Raw genomic sequence first — 20,000 nt, 5'->3', positions numbered from 1 at the left:
AGTGTTGTGTCCTGCAGTGTATTATACGGTGTGATGATGATGATGATGATGAAGAGTGTTGTGTCCTGCAGTGTATTATACGGTGTGATGATGATGATGATGAAGAGTTGTGTCCTGCAGTGTATTATACGGTGTGATGATGATGATGATGATGATGAAGAGTCTTGTGTCCTGCAGTGTATTATACAGTGTGATGATGATGATGATGATGATGATGATGAAGAGTGTTGTGTGCTGCAGTGTATTATACAGTGTGGTGATGATGATGATGATGAAGAGTGTTGTGTCCTGCAGTGTATTATACGGTGTGATGATGATGATGATGATGAAGTGTTGTGTCCTGCAGTGTATTATACGGTGTGATGATGATGATGAAGAGTGTTGTGTCCTGCAGTGTATTATACGGTGTGATGATGATGATGAAGAGTGTTGTGTCCTGCAGTGTATTATACAGTGTGGTGATGATGATGATGATGAAGAGTGTTGTGTCCTGCAGTGTATTATACGGTGTGATGATGATGATGAAGAGTGTTGTGTCCTGCAGTGTATTATACAGTGTGGTGATGATGATGATGATGAAGAGTGTTGTGTCCTGCAGTGTATTATACAGTGTGGTGATGATGATGAAGAGTGTTGTGTCCTGCAGTGTATTATACGGTGTGACGATGATGATGATGATGATGATGAAGAGTTGTGTCCTGCAGTGTATTATACGGTGTGATGATGATGATGATGAAGTGTTGTGTCCTGTAGTGTATTATACGGTGTGATGATGATGATGATGATGATGAAGAGTGTTGTGTCCTGCAGTGTATTATACGGTGTGATGATGATGATGATGAAGAGTGTTGTGTCCTGCAGTGTATTATACGGTGTGATGATGATGATGAAGAGTGTTGTGTCCCGCAGTGTATTATACGGTGTGATGATGAAGAGTGTTGTGTCCTGCTGTGTATTATACGGTGTGATGATGATGATGATGAAGAGTGTTGTGTCCTGCAGTGTATTATACGGTGTGATGATGATGATGAAGAGTGTTGTGTCCTGCAGTGTATTATACGGTGTGATGATGAAGAGTGTTGTGTCCTGCAGTGTATTATACGGTGTGATGATGATGATGATGAAGAGTGTTGTGTCCTGCTGTGTATTATACGGTGTGATGATGATGAAGAGTGTTGTGTCCTGCAGTGTATTATACGGTGTGATGATGATGATGATGATGAAGAGTTGTGTCCTGCAGTGTATTATACGGTGTGATGATGATGATGATGATGAAGAGTGTTGTGTCCTGCAGTGTATTATACGGTGTGATGATGATGATGATGAAGAGTTGTGTCCTGCAGTGTATTATACGGTGTGATGATGATGATGATGATGATGAAGAGTGTTGTGTCCTGCAGTGTATTATACGGTGTGATGATGATGATGATGAAGAGTGTTGTGTCCTGCTGTGTATTATACGGTGTGATGATGATGATGATGAAGAGTGTTGTGTCCTGCAGTGTATTATACGGTGTGATGATGATGATGATGATGAAGAGTGTTGTGTCCTGCAGTGTATTATACGGTGTGATGATGATGATGATGATGAGTGTTGTGTCCTGCAGTGTATTATACGGTGTGATGATGATGATGATGATGATGAAGAGTTGTGTCCTGCAGTGTATTATACGGTGTGATGATGATGATGATGATGATGAAGAGTTGTGTCCTGCAGTGTATTATACGGTGTGATGATGATGATGATGAAGAGTGTTGTGTCCTGCAGTGTATTATACGGTGTGATGATGATGATGATGAAGAGTGTTGTGTCCTGCAGTGTATTATACGGTGTGATGATGATGATGATGAAGAGTGTTGTGTCCTGCAGTGTATTATACGGTGTGATGATGATGATGATGAAGAGTGTTGTGTCCTGCAGTGTATTATACGGTGTGATGATGATGATGAAGAGTGTTGTGTCCTGCAGTGTATTATACGGTGTGATGATGATGATGAAGAGTGTTGTGTCCTGCAGTGTATTATACGGTGTGATGATGATGATGATGATGATGATGATGAGTGTTGTGTCCTGCAGTGTATTATACGGTGTGATGAGGACGAGTCTCACACTGCGTCGGTGTACTGTACGGTGTGTGCTACACACTTGTGTGGCGAGTGTTCTCAGCTCACACACTCCACACGCACGCTGGCCAAACACCGCCGTGTCCCGCTGGCTGATAAACCTCACGAGAAGACGCTGTGCTCTCAGCACCAGGTCCATGCCATCGAGTTTGTATGTCTGGAGGACGGCTGCCAGCCCGGCCCGCTCATGTGCTGCGTCTGCAAAGAGTACGGCAAGCACCAGGGACACAAGGTACCGAGAACCATCCAGACCAAACACCCCTTTTTTTTTTTTTTTACAAGAGACATTGGGGAACAGAAGAATAGAGAGACAGGGGGGAGGGGGAGGAGAAAGAGACAGGGTAAGAGAGGGACACGAGGGGAAAGACACGGGGGGGAGAGACGTGGGATAAAGAGGTACAGGGGGAGACACAGGAGGAAGAGAGAAATGAGGGGGGAAAGACACGGAAAGAGAGACAAGGTGGGAGAGAGATACAGGTTGGGGGAGAGACATCGGGTGGAGAGAGAGATAGGGGGAGACAGTGTTGTATACTCAAGCAGCTGAACAGCACAGACTTTAAATAATTAGTAACACAGGGTGGGCAGTAGGGTGGGCAGTAGGGTTTCATTTTGCTCCCCAGTCAGTGGAGTTAAAAACAAACCCTCTCTTTTTTTCCCAGCATGCAGTTCTGGAATCTGAAGCCAATCAGATCCGGGCGTCCATCCTGGACATGGCGCACTGCATCCGCACCTTCACTGAGGAAGTGTCTGAGTATTCCAGGAAGCTGGTGGGCATTGTGCAGCAGATAGAAGGAGGAGAACAGAACGTAGAAGATGGAGTGGGCATGGCTCATACAGAACATGTAAGTGTTCTCTCTCTCTCTCACACACGCACTTTTCTGAACAAAAATAACTTGTAATGGCCACAAGGTTGTGAGTTCAAGTCCCACCACCACTGCACTTCACTGCAATAGTGAATGAGAAAACTTTAGAGCAGTTTACATGGAGAGAGGGGCGGGGCTTGTTATTGATGGTGTTTTTAATTTGCATATTTATAGAATGCTGAAGGTGAAAGCCCGTGTAACTTTTTTTTCATGTTCAAGAATAATTTAAATAAAACAATTAAAATAAAATTGAGGAGCCAATCAGATTCCAGGTATGTATGGAAGAAGAAGATTTTTTAATAGAGATTTTGTAATAACCCCAGTGGGAATAAGCGAGAGAACTCACTGCAAGCCGTTCTCACTGTGTTCCTCTGAGGTTCCCGGTACGGCGGAGAACGCTCGGTCATGTGTGCGCGCATACTTCGCGGACCTCCACGAGACGCTCTGTCGTCAGGAGGAGATGGCACTCAGCGTCGTGGATGCTCACGTCAGGGAGAGACTCATCTGGCTGCGGCAGCAGCAGGAGGACATGTCCATCCTCCTGTCCCAGGTGTCCACCGCCTGCCTCCACTGTGAAAAGACTCTGCAGCAGGTACCACCAGCTTAACCACCATGATGACCACAATGAACACTTCAGTTCCTCAACACCACGTACACAAAGCAGCTGAAGACCCACCGTGTCCTCATTATTAACACTCACACTGATTTTTATATATATATTTTACTGAACATAGGTGAGTGTATTGATGATGATATTGAATATTTATGATGAATTTCTCCAGGATGACTGCAGGGTGGTTCTGGCAAAGCAGGAGATCAACAGGTTGCTTGAGACCCTTCAGAAGCAGCAGCAACAGTTTACAGAAATGGCTGACCACATTCAGTTGGATGCAGGCATCCCTGTAACCTTCACCAAGGTACAGACTAAATCACAGACTGGACTGAAGTGAATCACAGACTGAATCACAGACTGGACTGAAGTGAATCACAAACTGAATCACAGACTGGACTGAAGTGAATCACAGACTGAATCACAGACTGGACTGAAGTGAATCACAGACTGAATCACAGACTGGACTGAAGTGAATCACAGACTGAATCACAGACTGGACTGAAGTGAATCACAGACTGAATCACAGACTGGACTGAAGTGAATCACGAACTGAATCACAAACTGAATCACAGACTGGACTGAAGTGAATCATGCACTGAATTACAAACTGAATCACAGACTGGACTGAAGTGAATCACGCACTGAATCACAAACTGAATCACAGACTGGACTGAAGTGAATCACGCACTGAATCACAAACTGAATCACAGACTGGACTGAAGTGAATCACGAACTGAATCACAGACTGGACTGAAGTGAATCACAAACTGAATCACAGACTGGACTGAAGTGAATCACGAACTGAATCACAGACTGGACTGGAGTGAATCACGAACTGAATCACAGACTGGACTGGAGTGAATCACGAACTGAATCACAGACTGGACTGAAGTGAATCACGAACTGAATCACAGACTGGACTGAAGTGAATCACGCACTGAATCACAGACTGGACTGAACTGAATCACGAACTGAATCACAGACTGGACTGAAGTGAATCACAGACTGGACTGAACTGAATCATGAACTGAATCACAAACTGAATCACAGACTGGACTGAAGTGAATCACAAACTGAATCACAGACTGAAATACTAAGACAGTAAGTCGCTCTGCACAGTTAAGTCAACTCTTCTTCTAAATACTGAGATATGAGGAACACAAGATTACGGGTGAATACTGAAAAGATGGATAGTTCACATTTTTCTCTCAGATGATTCTCTGTTAGTCTCTGTGTAAAGAGAACAGGGTTCTGGTCTTGGTTTAAGAGCAGAACGTTCCTGAAGAACCGGACTGAAGTGAACTGTTCTGTGTTGCAGGATAACCGCGTCCACATCGGACCCAAGATGGAGATCCGTGTGGTGACACTGGGGCTGGACGGAGCAGGAAAAACCACCATCCTCTTCAAACTGAAGCAGGACGAGTTCATGCAGCCCATCCCCACTATAGGTAGAAGCACACTGAGGAACTCACCTCATGCTAGAACCCAGACCTGGAGGTCCAGTTCCCTCTTTAATGGAACTTGTTTCCTTTTCAGGCTTTAACGTGGAAACTGTGGAGTATAAAAATCTCAAGTTCACCATCTGGGACGTTGGAGGGAAACACAAACTCAGACCACTGTGGAAGCACTACTATCTGAACACACAAGGTATATATACACACACACACACACACACACACACACACACACACACACACAGCTTCATTTCCCTGTGTCTTGCTCCACAGCGGTGGTGTTTGTGATTGATAGCTGTCACAGAGACAGACTGATGGAGGCTCACAGTGAACTGGCCAAGCTGCTGACTGAGAAGGAGCTGAGAGACGCTCTACTGCTCATCTTTGCCAACAAACAGGTGAGACACGAGAAGAACCGCTCTACATTCCTCAAAGTCCAGGTTCAGAATCTCAGATCTACAGATTTATATATAAAAAAAATACTACTGCTCCCAAACTCAGCACCTTAACCAGGTCTTCTCCCAAATAACCAGATCATTTCTCCTCAAATTGATTTTTCATTCCAACACACGTTACAATTGCAGACATCTGCAGAATTGCCAGATAATCAAACAAATGAACACCAAACCAATGCAGAGTATTTCATTAAAACTGCAATTCTAAAACATGGACGTAGCCACTGATGCTGACAAACAACAAGAAACAAACCACCCATGAGATTACGGAGAACACAGGAGCTTCGAGGATGGATTTGACGATGTGCTCAGGACCATCAACATCACTGCACACATGATGGAACTGTAATGATGGACATTCGGTGATGAGGATGAGGTTCCCTCCTGAGTCTGGTTTCTTCCTTATACCATCATGATTTTCCGTCACCACTGGTTCCCGCATTATTACAGGTTTATATGTAAAGCTACTTAGAGATGATGCGTATTCTTAAAATCACTCTACCAAATAAAAGTGATAGAACTGAAGTGTGTGTGTGTGTGTGTGTGTGTACAGGACGTCCCCGGTGCCGTGTCGGTGGAGGAGATGACGGAGCTGCTGAGCCTCCATAAGCTGTGCTGTGGGCGGAGCTGGCACATTCAGGGCTGCGATGCCCGCAGTGGTACTGGTCTGCACGAGGGTCTGGACTGGCTCTCACGCCAGCTGGTGGCCGCAGGGGTTCTGGACGTGGCCTAACGGACCCGGGGACGGTACCGCACCCCCCAGCCAGCACGGGACTCTTCATCTCACGCTAAACTCGTGTTTAATCATCACACAGTCTCACTGCAACTAACAACCCCAACACCAGGCGGCGCTACACTGATCCTTAGCTTTTTAGGTTCCGAGTGATCGTCCCGTGTTCAGATCCTCATCATTACTTCAGAGCGCTGGAGAGGAGATGAGAGGATGGTGGTGTGAGGTACCAGCTCTTTTTATTCTACAGTACACTAATGATGACTGTAGAGTTTACTGAGGAAGTGCTGATCATGTGACCGCTCTGATTTCCTCTTCAGTTTTATATGGAACATAAACCTGCTTTCTGATTGGATTCGTTTCATTAGTTATTTGACGTTGCTGCGTTACAGCAGGTGCGTTACTGCAGGTGCATTACAGTGGGAGTGTGCGTTACTGCGGGAGTGTGCGTTACTGCGGGAGTGTGCGTTACTGCGGGAGTGTGCGTTACTGCGGGCGGGTGCGTTACTGCGGGCGGGCGGGTTACTGCGGGCGGGCGGGTTACTGCGGGTGCGTTACAGTGGGTGCGTTACTGCGGGCGTGTGGGTTACAGCGGGTGCGTTACAGTGGGTGCGTTACTGCGGGCGGGCGGGTTACTGCGGGCGACGGGTTACTGCGGGTGCGTTACTGCGGGTGCGTTACTGCGGGTGCGTTACTGCGGGCGTGTGGGTTACAGCGGGTGCGTTACAGTGGGTGCGTTACTGCGGGCGGGCGGGTTACTGCGGGCGGGCGGGTTACTGCGGGCGACGGGTTACTGCGGGTGCGTTACTGCGGGTGCGTTACTGCGGGTGCGTTACTGCGGGTGCGTTACTGCGGGTGCGTTACAGTGGGTGCGTTACAGTGGGTGCGTTACTGCGGGTGGGCGGGTTACTGCGGGTCCGTTACAGAACACAGCGTTACACTTTATTTATACTTTAAAGGCTGTTACTATTTTCTGCAATGTTTTACACAAACGCATATTCAACATGAAACAAACATTGGAATCGTTTGATCCTTCCTGCAACTTTAAACGCTCCGAGTGCAGTAAAGTTCTTTTTCCGCCGCTTCAACCGGCTGCAGCATATAAATATACCACGATCAACCGTTAGCACTTCATTCCGAGGTAAACGTTTAAATAAGCCGCACGTGTCACGTGTACAGATGTTTCAGTGGTGTTTTAGTTCCATTCGCTCTGGTTGCTGTGTAACGTGTACAGATTTAAACGCATGTGTAAATGTTTTTTATTCTTCACTCGGAGCTGTAGTGTGAGCACGTGCACACGTCCACGTGGATCTGTCGTGAACTTCACTGGCTTTATTTTATTTTATCATCATCTGTAAATGTTCTCCAATAAACCAGAACAGTGAAAAGATCTCGTGTGTTCATCAAACACTTTCATACATCCAGCTTGAAAAAAAAGATCTTTATTATTATACAAAATCAGGACCAGGGCAGAGACACACACCGTGTGTGTGTGTGTGTGTGTGTGTGTGTGTGTTCTACTTGATGGTAATGTTGATAATGCTGATGTCCTCATATGGTTTATCAGTCTTTGGGTTGACCTTGACGTTGGAGATCCTCTGCACCACCTCCATCCCTTTTGTGGTTCGTCCAAACACTGTGTGCTTGTTGTCCAACCAAGGCTGTGAGGAGAAACACACACACCATCAAATAATTAGACGGGTGAGAGCGAGGGATGGGATTAGACAGGTGAGAGCGAGGGATCGGACTCTGACCGTAGGCACCACCGTGAGGAAGAACTGAGAGCCGTTGGTTCCTGGTCCAGCGTTGGCCATGCTGAGTGTGTACGGTCGGTCGTGTCTCAGACTGAAGTGGAACTCGTCCTCAAACTCTCCTCCCCAGATGCTCTCTCCTCCCATCCCTGTTCCTGTGGGGTCTCCAGTCTGGATCATGAAACCCTGCAGAGGAGAAACCAGAAGATCAGTCACACTCACTCTGATCTCTGTGCTTTCATCACACACACCAGAACTCAGACGTTATGAGAGTAATCTTTGTGGGGGCAGGTGGATGATGTGGAGATGTGAAGCAGGAAGTGGATTGGATCAGTAAGGAGGAAGTGAGAGCAGTGATTAAGAGGATGAAGAGTGGAAAGTCGGTTGGACCAGATGACATACCAGTAGAAGCATGGAGATGTTTAGGAGAGATGCAGTGGAGTTTTTAACCAGATTGTTCGACAAGATTTTGGAAGATGAAAAGATGCCTGAGGAATGGAGGAGGAGTGTGCTGGTACCGATCTTTAAGAATAAGAGATTATTTGCTTTGAGGATGTTGATGGAGAAGTATAGAGAAGGTCAGAAGGAGCTGCATTGTGTGTTTGTGGATTTAGAGAAAGCGTACGACAGGGTGGAGAGAGGAGTTGTGGTATTGTATGAGGAAGTCAGGTGTGTAAGAGAAGTATGTGAGGGTGGTGCAGGACATGTATGAGGACAGTGTGACAGCAGTGAAGTGTGCAGTAGGAACGACAGACTGGTTCAAGGTGGAGGTTGGATTGCATCAAGGATCGGCTCTTAGCCCTTTCCTGTTTGCAGTAGTGATGGATATGATGTTTGTGGATGATATTGTGATTAGTGGTGAGAGTAGGGAGCAGGTGAAGATAAGCCTGGAGAGGTGGAGGTACACTCTGGAGAGAAGGGGAATGAAAGTCAGTAGGAGTAAGACAGAGTACATGTGTGAATGAGAGGGAGGGCAGTGGAGGGGTGCAGTTGCAGGGAGAAGAGGTTTGGAGACAAGGTGAGGGAGGTGTGATTGAGATGGTTTGGACAGAGGAGAGAGAATGCTGAGGATGGAGCCACCAGGAGGGAGGAAAAGAGGGAGAAGGATGATTCACTGTGGTGACCCCTGATTTAAGCAGCCAGAAGATGATCATCTGTGTGGGGTTCATGTCTGAGCCACACTTGATTCTGAACTTGATTGATTACAGGTTTCTTGCATGATCTAGGTTTCACTGAGGAGCAGTGTGAAGACCATCGCCACTGCCTGACTGTTTGGTGTAACTACAATACCTTTATGACACGATGAAACAAGTGTCCGTTGTAGTAGCCGTTCCTGCTGTGGACACAGAAGTTCTCCACAGTTTTGGGGCACCTGAGGAGCAGAGCATTAGTGTGAAAAGAGAAGACTTGAGTGGTGCGTGTTAAAGCACGAGCTGCACCTACTCCACAGGGTAGAGCTTCAGGTGAATGTCTCCCATGGTGGTGTGGATGATGGCGCTGTCTGAGACCCTCTTTGGACCTTCTGCCTGCGTGGCAGCCATCACTTCCTCTTTTGATGGCTTCTCGTTGAAGACGTCTCTGTCCGAGTCAGCACTCTTGGTGTCCTCCGGCTCTCTTTTTGTGAACTGTACACAGATCAGTGATATTACACCAAACTGTACATCATCTCCTGCAGCAGTAACCTTCAGAATTCAGTACCCACCCTGAAACCCTCACACACTTTCAGGTGTGGCTGCAGGTTTCCATTCCAACCAAACAAGTCCACAGCAAGTTCTACCTGCTTAGATCGAATTATTTTCTTTTCAACGATCAGGTGTGGCTCGTGATTGGTTGAAATGAAAACCTGCTCGTTGTGGAAAAGATTGGACACCACTGGATTAGGAGGAGGAAAATAAATACTGAAGAGGCAGATGTGTGTGTGTGTGTGTGTGTATGGTTGGGTTCAGAGAGAGGAAGAGTGAAGGTGGTTGAAGGTTGAGATGAAAGCCCTCAGTGCACTGGTCTGATCTCAGTGAGAGCTCCAGCTGGTTACTAAAAGTAAAAGTTCTCACCATGTAAAAACGGTTCTTCTTGAAGGCTGTGCAGAAGATGGTGGGGTCGGGGTCGGTGTTCTGGAGGGCGGGGTTATCACACGCCTTCATCTCGATGGTGGGAGCCGCCTTCATAGCATTCGCTATGCCCTGGAACAGACTGAGCTGCACCACACGGATGTTCTCCTGCTTCCCTAAAATCCTTACACACCTGTGCGTGCACACACACACACGCACACACACACGCACGCACGCACACACACACACGCACACGCACGCACGCACACACACGCACGCGCACGCACGCACGCACACACACACACACACTATATATTTTACATATACATATTTATACGTGTATATATTTTATACACACACATACACACACACACACACGGGGGCACATTTTCAGTGAAAAAGCACCGTTTCCGTAGCGATGCATTACCGTATGGCCGCCTCCCCTGGTCACATGACTCACCGGTTGGTCTCCACGTTGATGACCTTGATGCCCAGCATGGTTCCATACAGAACAAAGTGTCCCGTCTCATCAAAGATGATGTTGGTCAGCCGAATGCCATCCACTTTCTCCAGCTCTCTCTCCACCGCCATCCTGCGGCCAAACTCCATGTCGGGTAGCTGCTGTCTCATCTGCTGCAGCTCTGTAAACATCTGCGTGCGCACACACACACACACACACACACACACAGAGAAATATATCAAGTCACATGGTGAAACTCTTCAGTAAAAGTAAAAGGTGTTCTTGTGCAGGGGTTTTCCGTACGGTTAGCGACTCGTCGAAGACGCGCATGAGTTTCCCCGTCAGGAAGCGGAAGAGCCGGACCTTGCGGTCGGCGGCGATGGTGGCCATCTTCTTTCCGTCGTGTGAGAAGGCCAGGCTGGTAGGAAAGGTTTTACACTTGGCAAACTCATAAAGGTCCGTGTCAGTTTTAAACTCCCACTCCACCTGCCTGGGGAACCTGAAGTCGCTGGGAAGCCCGGTCCAGTACTCCAGCATTCCGGCTCGGTCGGCCGACACCACGACCCGGTAGCGCGCGTTCAGACGGATCTGACACAGAGGAGACGTGTGCAGCTTCTCGAACGTGTGCAGCGGCTGGTTACTGCCACGTCCGTCATACACGTGAATCTTCCCTGTGGCTTTCTCGCTGCAGGCCACAGTGTTAATGGCATCACCAGGGTTATAGATCCACTCACACTGACCCGGGTGGTACCTGACGCATCGAAACCGAACACACACACGGGTCAGAACACTTCCTACATCAACATGTAACTCTACAGACTAGAGAGTCATTAACCGCACCTCCACCTCCCTGTGTGTGTGTGTGTGTGTGTGTTGATCAGTATGGTGATATTTTGAGATGGAGACACGGTGAGGTCGTACCCCAGCTTCAGCATGTTGATCATGTCAAAGTTCACCACGTCGAACACCTTCATGGCCTGATCATCTCCTACAGTGCAGAGGAGTGCTCCTTCAGCACTGACTGAAATACACTCAATCACACCTACACACACACACACACACACACACACCCACACACACACACGTTAGAACGTGACTGAGGGGACAGAGTGCAGCATGAACGCGGTCGCAGACACTCACTCAGGTGGCTCCGGAAATGTTTCACAAACTCGATTCCTTCGTCTTCTTTCTTCTTCCAGAACTTCACGTGACCGTCCTGACTCGCCGTGATGATGAAATCTGTTCTATCAGAGAAACAGGAGGAACTGGAACCTGGATTCTTCTCTAAAACTCTTCCAAACTTATGATATGTGGATCATTTCAAGTCAATCAGATTCTTTTATTTCTAAAGCAGATGTAAACATGTCTGAGCTGCACACACGCACACACACACACGCGCACACACACACACACACACACACACACACACACACACTGTACAGAGGGACGATGGCGTACTTGGTGCATGTGATGTAAGTGATGACGTCACGGTGCATGTAGCTCCGCTCATACATGGCAGCAGAGGGCAGATTATCCAGATACACTCTCTCATACTCCAGTACTGTGGATCACACACACACACACACACACACACACACACACACACACACACACACACACACACACACACACACACACAGTAAATAAAATATCCCTGATCCACGTTTCCTGTCGAAGCACGTTCAAGGGTTTGTATAAGTGAGTGTGTGTATGAGAGAGAGAGAGAGAGTGTGTGTGTGTGTGTGTGTGTGTGTGTGTGTGTGTGTGTGTGTGTGTGTGTGTGTGTGTGTGTGTGTGTGTGTGTGTGTGGCTGATATTCACTCGAGTAACAGTAGGCGAGGCGCTAACATGGTTAATAAAGCAGGCGTGTGTGTGTGTGTGTGTGTGTGTGTGTGTGTGTGTTTATACCTTTCCTCTTCTTAATTGGAGCAGCTTCAGCAGGCAGAGGTCCGACCCAGCCTTCATCCTCCTCTTCCTCACATTCACCTTCATCTGTCTTAATTTTGCGTTTATTCTCGGAGTGCTCTCTCTCTTCCTCTCTCTCTTTCTCCCTCTCTTTTTCCTCGCCGGACGCCATTTTCAAACCGTTCCTTCACTGTACTGAGTTTGTGTGTTTGTGGGTCTGTATCTCACAGCGCCACCTGCAGGCACGGAGGAACACTACACCACTCTCACACGGGTTTAAGATCAGATACACTGACAAGCAATTTACTATTAAAAATGACTAAAATATCATTAAATTCTTAAATTAATCATCACCAAAAAAAAAATCAAACGTTCAGGATTCAAGACGCCGTAGAAGTTTTTTTTTACAGAATTGTAAAAAAGATTTGTAATATTTTCCAGAACGATTTAATTTTGTATTTATAATAATAATGTTGTGATATCAATAAATAGAAACTGGTAAATATTAGAGTGAAAGTAGAGTCTGATAGTACTCCAGGTGTCCGGTAGGTGGCGCTGCTGACTAGCACTGCATTGTAGAATATTAAACACTAGGTGTCGCTACTGAAGCAGAAAGGAGTATTGAGTTAGTATTTGCGGTCACTTTGAGCGCTTTATTATTCCGAATTAAACACGAGTTTATTTACTTACATTCTATAAACACACATCAATTAATCGATTAATTGATCGTGAAAGACAGTATTTTTATTAAGCACAAGGGAAGTGGTAGCAGTAGTTAAGGTCTGGGAATTCAGGCCCTGTTATGGTCAAGCTGCCACTCTTGGGGCCCCTGAACAAGGCCCTTATCCCTCTGTGCTGCAGGGGAGCTGTATCATGACTGATCCTGAGCTCTGACCCCGACTTTCGAACATCACTGCGATATACTACAAAAGTGTTGTGCTGAAATGTAACATGACAAATAAACCAGCTTGTTATTACAGTCTCAGAATTACTGAATTATTAAACATTCATTACAAATGATTTTAAATCAATGAAGGATTTTTGGCATATTTCTGCATGTGGAGGTGAATGATGAAGGTGTGTGTGTGTGTGTGTGTGTGTGTGTGTGTGTGTGTGTGTGTGTAAAAGTCACAGAAGAGGAGCTAAATAATAACAACAACAATAATAATAAATGACTAATTAAAAAATAATAATAACTTTTTGAAGTTAAAGTTACATTTGCATATTCATTAATCCTCATTAGCATAATTACATTTAATATATGAATAGCTGACTGAGCAGGAGGTGGAGGTGGAGAAGGAGGAGAAGGTGGAGGGTGAGGTGGTAAAAAGTGGAGGAGAAGTATGAGGAGGTGGAGGAGACAGTAAAGGAAAAGGTGGAGGAGAAAGAGGAGAATAAAGAGAAAGTGGAGAAGGAGGTAGAGTAGAAGGTGGAGCAGTATGTGGGGAAGGTGGAGGAGAAAGAGGGGAAGGTGGTGGATGAGTTGGTAAAGGTGGATGAGAAGGTGGAGGAAGAGAAGAACTAGAGGGTGGTCAAATTTTAGGAGAAGATGGAGGAGGAAGTGAACGTGGAGGAGAAGGGAGCAGAGAAGAAGGAGAAGGAGAAGAAAGGGGAGGAGAAGGTGGTGAGGGAGGAGAAGATGGAGAAGAAGTAGAAGCAAGTGGCGAAGGAGAAGAAGAAAAAGAGGAGGTAGAGTGGGTGGAGGAGAAGGTAGAGAAGGTGGAGGATGAGGTGGAGATGTATGTGGGGAAGGTGTAGTAGAAAGTAGAGGAGGAGTTAGAGAAGGTGGTGAAGGAGGAGAAGGTGGAAGAGAAGAAGGAGAAGGAGGAGAAGGAGGAGGTTTAGAAGAAGCAGGAGTCGGTAGGGAACTCGGCCACTGGAGCGCACATCTGCAATGACGTCATGTCGAACCTCCCAGTCTGCGGTGCTGCGTGTGCTGCCGGTGTCGCGCGCGCGACCGGAGGGTTCGGAGACTCAGGCCCTGCTGCTCTATCAGAGAGGAGAACACTCGCGCTCGCGCTCCTCCGCCGCCGCTGCCGCCGCGCTCTCTAACCGGTGTGTGCGCGTGAACTCGAGGGCTTAAAGTGAAAACTCCGAGACAAACAAACAAACAAACAAACAAACAAAGGAGCAACGCGAGAAGAAGAAGAAGAAGAAGAAGAAGAGAAGAAAAAGAAGAAGAGAAGAAGAAGAGAAGACCTGCAGAAGGCTGGAGAGAGAAGAGTGAACCGTGTGCACGTGAAGATTGTGGTGGTCGTGGTGTGTAGTTTATTTCGGAGTTTCTGAATCCTGAATGGAGCTGAAGCTCGCTGTGTGCGGAGAGCGCGCGCCTGCACCGAATTCCGATTCCTCCTCAGCTCTTTGTTCCTGCAGCGGAACATCTTCAAGTGTTCCTCATCAGCCTGCCACAACCGCATACAGGACACAGGAGTAGCGGAGGAGGAGAGGAGCGCGCGAGGAACCGGGGCACTTCAGGAGGAGCAGCGTGGGAGAACATGAAGAAGGTGAAGCTGGAACTTTACAGGAGTGTGTGTGTGTTTGATAGAGAGACAGAGAGAGGAGTGTGTGTGTGTGTGTGTGTGTGTGTGTGTGTGTGTGTGTGTGTGTGTGTGTGTGTGTGTGTGAGAGTAGAGAGAGAGAGTGAGTTTGTGTGTGTGAGAGGAACAGTCAAAGAGAGGAGTGTGTGTGTGTGTGTGTGTGTGTGTGTGTGTTTGTGTGTTTTTGTGTGTAAGAGTAGAGTGAGTGTGTGTGTGTGTGTGTGTGTGTGTGTGTGTTTGATAGAGAGACAGAGAGAGGTGTGTGTGTGTGTGTGTGTGTGTGTGTGTGAGAGAGAGAGAGGAACAGTCAAAGAGAGGAGTGTGTGTGTGTGTGTGTGTGTAAGAGTAGAGAGTGTGTGTGTGTGTGTGTGTGGTGTGTGTGTGTGTGTGTGTGTGTGTGTGTGTGTGTGTGTGTGTGTGTGAGAGAGAGAGAGAGAGAGAGAGGAACAGCCAGAGAGGGGAGTGTGTGTGTGTGTGTGTGTGTGTGTGTGTGTGTGTGTGTGTGTGTGAGTAGAGAATGGGTTCTCATCTATGGCACAGGGTTCTCTCTCACAGGGTTCTCCCTCATCTACAGCACAGGGTTCTCTCTCACAGGGTTCTCCCTCATCTACAGCACAGGGTTCTCTCTCACAGGGTTCAGCAGGTCTGATTCCTGAAGATCTGAGGTTATGATCCTTGTGGAGTTGTTTGTACATTCAGTGATGCAGAGCTCCATCATCTGCATTACCTACACCACAGTCCTCTTCCACAACTCCATATTTGGAGAGTCCTCTGAGTAAAAATGTCGCTTTGTCACAGATTAAATCAAAACCTTTTATTCTCGTATCATTGTTTTGTTTTGTGCTTCCTGGTTCTCTGCTTCTCTCAGAATCGATGTTGCACCTTGTGATCAACAAAGAAATGTAACAAATATACACGCTGTATAGACCCTGTGGGGCAGGAATTCCACTGCCCCATGCTCAGCAGGGGGCGCAAAAGAGACGACAGTTACTGACTGGGTTGCCAATTTGGTATAGACTACACAGGTCTTCCAAGGACTTTTTGTTTATCAGAATTAAATTGAAGATGGGGATGAATGTGTCTCTGTGTTTTTGGTGTAGTTTCAGGTTTTCTGTGAGGATTATTTGTTGTATTTAAGATGAAAATGTCACTGAAACCGGGAAACCCTCCAAGTGAAGGACATGAGCTTTTCAGAATCTGTATGGAACACGTTGAAATAAATTAATGTAGAACACGCTTCATAGTGAGCCACTAGAATGGAAGCGGGGATGGACACTGGGCGGGACACTAGGATAAATGCTGGGCTGGACACTGGGATTCACACTGGGCTGGACACTGGGATTCACACTGGGCTGGACACTGGGATTCACACTGGGCAGGACACTGGGATTCACACTGGGCTGGACACTGGGCTGAATGCTGGGATTCACACTGGGCTGGACACTGGGATTCACACTGAGCTGGACACTGGGATTCACACTGGGATAGACACTGGGCTGAACGCTGGGATTCACACTGGGCTGGACACTGGGATTCACACTAGGCTGGACACTGGGCTGGACACTGGGATTCACACTGGGCTGGACACTGGGATTCACACTGGGCAGGACACTGGGATTCACACTGGGCTGGACACTGGGCTGAATGCTGGGATTCACACTGGGCTGGACACTGGGATTCACACTGAGCTGGACACTGGGATTCACACTGGGATGGACACTGGGCTGAACGCTGGGATTCACACTGGGCTGGACACTGGGATTCACACTGGGCTGGACACTGGGCTGGACACTGGGATTCACACTGGGCAGGACACTGGGATTCACACTGGGCTGGACACTGGGCTGGACACTGGGATTCACACTGGACAGGACACTGGGCTGGACATTGGGATTCACACTGGGCAGGACACTGGGCTGGACACTGGCATTCACACTGGGCAGGACACTGGGCTGGACATTGGGATTCACACTGGGCAGGACACTGGGCTGAATGCTGGGATTCACACTGGGATGGACACTGGGCTGAACGCTGGGATTCACACTGGGCTGGACACTGGGATTCACACTGAGCTGGACACTGGGATTCACACTGGGATAGACACTGGGCTGAACGCTGGGATTCACACTGGGCTGGACACTGGGATTCACACTGGGCTGGACACTGGGCTGGACACTGGGATTCACACTGGGCAGGACACTGGGATTCACACTGGGCAGGACACTGGGATTCACACTGGGCTGGACACTGGGCTGGACACTGGGATTCACACTGGACAGGACACTGGGCTGGACATTGGGATTCACACTGGGCAGGACACTGGGCTGGACACTGGCATTCACACTGGGCAGGACACTGGGCTGGACATTGGGATTCACACTGGGCTGGACACTGGGATTCACACTGGGATTTACACTGGGCAGGACACTGGGCTGGACATTGGGATTCACACTAGACTGGACGCTGGGCTGGACACTGGGATTCACACTGGGCAGGACACTGGGCTGGACATTGGGATTCACACTGGACTGGACGCTGGGCGGGAGGCTGTGATGACTAATGATGTCCTGCAAAACTAAAGTCTTCGCTTTTGACCTGCTGCTCACCATTAACCATAGTCTTCATGTTTTTAGCCCAATTAAATCTGAGTTTATCCTCAGAACTCTGTTTTCTGCTGGTTTTGACCTTTGTGTAGAAAACACTAAGAGGAAATTTTGGTTTTCTGTCTTTGTTTGAGAAACTCTGAGTTTGGTGAATTCTTTGCTAATACACTTAATAACTCAGTGAGGTTCTTTATAATGACGAGACGCTTTGGATTTGAAGTCTGTAAATAACCCCTGAGCTCCAGACGCTGCTTCCAGAACAGAACTATCCAAATGACTGTAATCAGTGACCTTGATCACCACACGCATGCTGTATCAGGGGTTATTTACACTAACTACACGGTGAAGACGGTTGTTTGACTTTTCCTCTGTCCACAGCCTGCCTAGGAGTCATCAGTTCCAGTCCAGGAGGCTCAGGGTTCAGCTCAGCATGGTGATTTTCCTAAAGTCTCCTGAGTCAACTCTGCAGATAATTAGCATGGACTGAGACTGATGACACCAAATTCCAACTGAGTGTCCCAACATAAATAATCCTTAGATAACGTGAGTCTGCAGTCTGGTGACCGAGTCAGCTGGTTTTTGACGTCATGTAGCATTAGCGTTTTAGTGTTCCGTTAGGGTTGAACACTGAAACGACACTGTTTTTGTTCAGATCTCAGGCGTAATTACACACTTTAGTTATCCAATACTGGTTAGAAGTTACGTTATGGATGTGGGGGCGGAGTTTGTCAAAGACAGAGTCTTCTTCTCCGTTACACACGATCCGTTTACTTTTTCTTTCTGTTTCTTGCTGTTTTTTACAAGTTCATGGGTAAGTGGGTTTTTTGGTTTGTTTAATTTTTTAACTGTCTAGACAGGGGGTGCCCAGTACGGCGACCGCAATCTACCGGTCGATTGCGAAGGTAGTGTGTGTAGATCGCATGACATAAAAAAAATAGACATTTATTTTTTGCATTTTTTAAAGTAGGTAGATCATTTTGATTCGGTCATTTTATAAGTAGCTTGCATGCTAAAAAAGTGTGTGCACCCTTGGTCTAGACTATATTAAACAACTCTGAACAATCTGGCAACCTTGGAGGCCTGAACTCCACACAGGTGATTTTGATAATCCAATTGGGAACTTAGTAGGAATTTAGTAAGAACTGCGTAACCCCGAATCAAGCAACTTTGCTCATGTAAACGCAGGTGTAGATCTGTATACAGGTGACATTGTTTTAGAGAAGGAAGGAACCATGGTGTGGAGAAAGTAGATGAGTTGAGAGTTGAAGTAAATCATCAGTGGACTTTAAACTTCCAGGGTTGCCAGATTGGAGTGATGTTTCCCAGTGCATTTTGTGATGAAACGACCCTCAGAGGTTACGTTGTTTGAAGGTCAGTTGCGGGAAATTGTCCATTCTAGCAGTGTGGAAGATGGAAGCTTCGTTTGGCCATGCACTCATCATGTATGAGCTCAGAGTGACTGCAGGAACGTCCCCGTGGCAGATGCACTGACTGAAATCTCTGTTCGGTCTGAAATTTGCTTAAGCATGTTCTCTGTTCTGATTCTCTTCCAGGCAGACAAATGGACAGACTCAAACGAGAACCTCCTGCTGTAGATCTGCTGCTCTGGACTTACTTGAAGTAATTTGGCCTCACTCATGGCTGGCAGACGTTCGGACGGACATGCGAGTCAGACCTGGGCGCTTCGACTTTCCAAAGATTGTTAAGCTTCCTGGACGTCTCTGTGGACTGAAGAGAGCTGTTTGAGAGCATCAGAGATGATCATCAGATCAAATCTGTTGCGGTGCTGGACTGAGTGAAGTGTTTTAATCCTGGTGTAGCTCCCCCTCCCCCCAAACCCCCTCCCCCATGTCAGACTTTCGCTAAATTATGGAAATTTTGTGGAAGACGCTGACTTGGATATTGATCCTGCTTTTGGCTGCTGCTGATCCTCAGAGTCTTTCTTACAGTTCTCAAGGTAAGACTCAGGTTCCTTCTAATGCTCTACACATCAAACATGATTTGTGTGATTGTGTATAATTTTGTTATTTTGTGATTGTGTAATTTTGTTATTGTGTATTTGTGTAATTGTGTGTTATTGTGTTTAGTGTGATTTTGTATTTGTTATTTGTGTGATTTGCTTGATTGTTATTGTGTAATTGTGTGTTATTGTTTGTTTGTGTATTTGTTTGATTGATTGTGTGTGATTGTGTGAATGTGTTAGTCTGTGATCTGTGTGATTTTGTGAGTATGTGATTGTGTAATTGTAAGATTGTGTTGTATTTTTGTGTGCGTGTGGGATTGTGTAATTGTGTATGGTACGGTTATCCCTCACCTTGTGCTATCTGCTGTTGAATTGGAAGGCGAGTTCCTGTCACACCTGGACGACTACCAGCTCACGGTGCCAGTCCGACTGAACTATAAGGGCGAGTTTATGAGTTACACTGTGAAACAGCACCGACCCGGACGCAAAAAACG

General features: G+C 47.0%; 3 protein-coding genes across 3 annotated transcripts in view; 2 read left to right on the top strand and 1 right to left on the bottom strand.

The window, feature by feature from the left end:
• The window catches only part of trim23 (tripartite motif containing 23), a 22,348-nt gene extending 14,721 nt beyond the window's left edge, over nt 1-7,627 (top strand). Inside the window, exons 4-12 of the mRNA XM_083568886.1 lie at nt 2,078-2,356; nt 2,784-2,966; nt 3,364-3,579; nt 3,770-3,904; nt 4,919-5,048; nt 5,137-5,247; nt 5,328-5,452; nt 6,063-6,648; nt 7,120-7,627. Coding sequence (XP_083425012.1) covers nt 2,078-2,356; nt 2,784-2,966; nt 3,364-3,579; nt 3,770-3,904; nt 4,919-5,048; nt 5,137-5,247; nt 5,328-5,452; nt 6,063-6,242 — 1,359 coding nt within the window. The 3' untranslated portion in view covers nt 6,243-6,648; nt 7,120-7,627. The remainder of the gene's footprint in view (nt 1-2,077; nt 2,357-2,783; nt 2,967-3,363; nt 3,580-3,769; nt 3,905-4,918; nt 5,049-5,136; nt 5,248-5,327; nt 5,453-6,062; nt 6,649-7,119) is intronic.
• Nucleotides 7,628-7,665: 38 nt separating this feature from the next.
• Nucleotides 7,666-12,635, bottom strand: ppwd1 (peptidylprolyl isomerase domain and WD repeat containing 1). Its single transcript, XM_083568885.1, has 11 exons — nt 12,407-12,635; nt 11,957-12,059; nt 11,639-11,742; nt 11,420-11,540; nt 10,802-11,249; nt 10,499-10,689; nt 10,042-10,231; nt 9,434-9,615; nt 9,281-9,362; nt 7,994-8,176; nt 7,666-7,900 (listed from the first exon to the last, which is right to left on the bottom strand). The coding sequence occupies exons 1-11, from the start codon at nt 12,573-12,575 to the stop codon at nt 7,757-7,759; spliced, it is 1,917 nt and encodes a 638-aa protein (XP_083425011.1). The 5' UTR covers nt 12,576-12,635; the 3' UTR covers nt 7,666-7,756.
• A 1,052-nt stretch (nt 12,636-13,687) lies between these two features.
• adamts6 (ADAM metallopeptidase with thrombospondin type 1 motif, 6) overlaps nt 13,688-20,000 on the top strand; it is a 65,357-nt gene continuing 59,044 nt past the window's right edge. Inside the window, exons 1-3 of the mRNA XM_083567478.1 lie at nt 13,688-14,907; nt 19,097-19,500; nt 19,886-20,000. The exon at nt 19,886-20,000 is cut by the window's right edge and continues 250 nt beyond it. Coding sequence (XP_083423604.1) covers nt 19,413-19,500; nt 19,886-20,000 — 203 coding nt within the window. The 5' untranslated portion in view covers nt 13,688-14,907; nt 19,097-19,412. The remainder of the gene's footprint in view (nt 14,908-19,096; nt 19,501-19,885) is intronic.

Source organism: Silurus aristotelis (genome assembly GCF_946808225.1).
Source record: "Silurus aristotelis genome assembly, chromosome: 18".
Taxonomy (NCBI): domain Eukaryota; kingdom Metazoa; phylum Chordata; class Actinopteri; order Siluriformes; family Siluridae; genus Silurus; species Silurus aristotelis.
Note: the sequence above shows the minus strand (reverse complement) of the source record. Positions and strands in the feature narration are given on the sequence as shown.

Bases quoted from the DNA above. Each gene is read 5' to 3' on its own strand.
- ppwd1 (XM_083568885.1), bottom strand. From the start codon at position 12,575: ATGGCGTCCGGCGAGGAAAAAGAGAGGGAGAAAGAGAGAGAGGAAGAG. The intron at 10,690-10,801 runs GTACGGAAAACC...GTGCGCACGCAG, and splicing joins TCTTCGACGAGTCGCTAACC to ATGTTTACAGAGCTGCAGCA. The intron at 10,232-10,498 runs GTGAGTCATGTG...GTGCACGCACAG, and splicing joins ATCAACGTGGAGACCAACCG to GTGTGTAAGGATTTTAGGGA.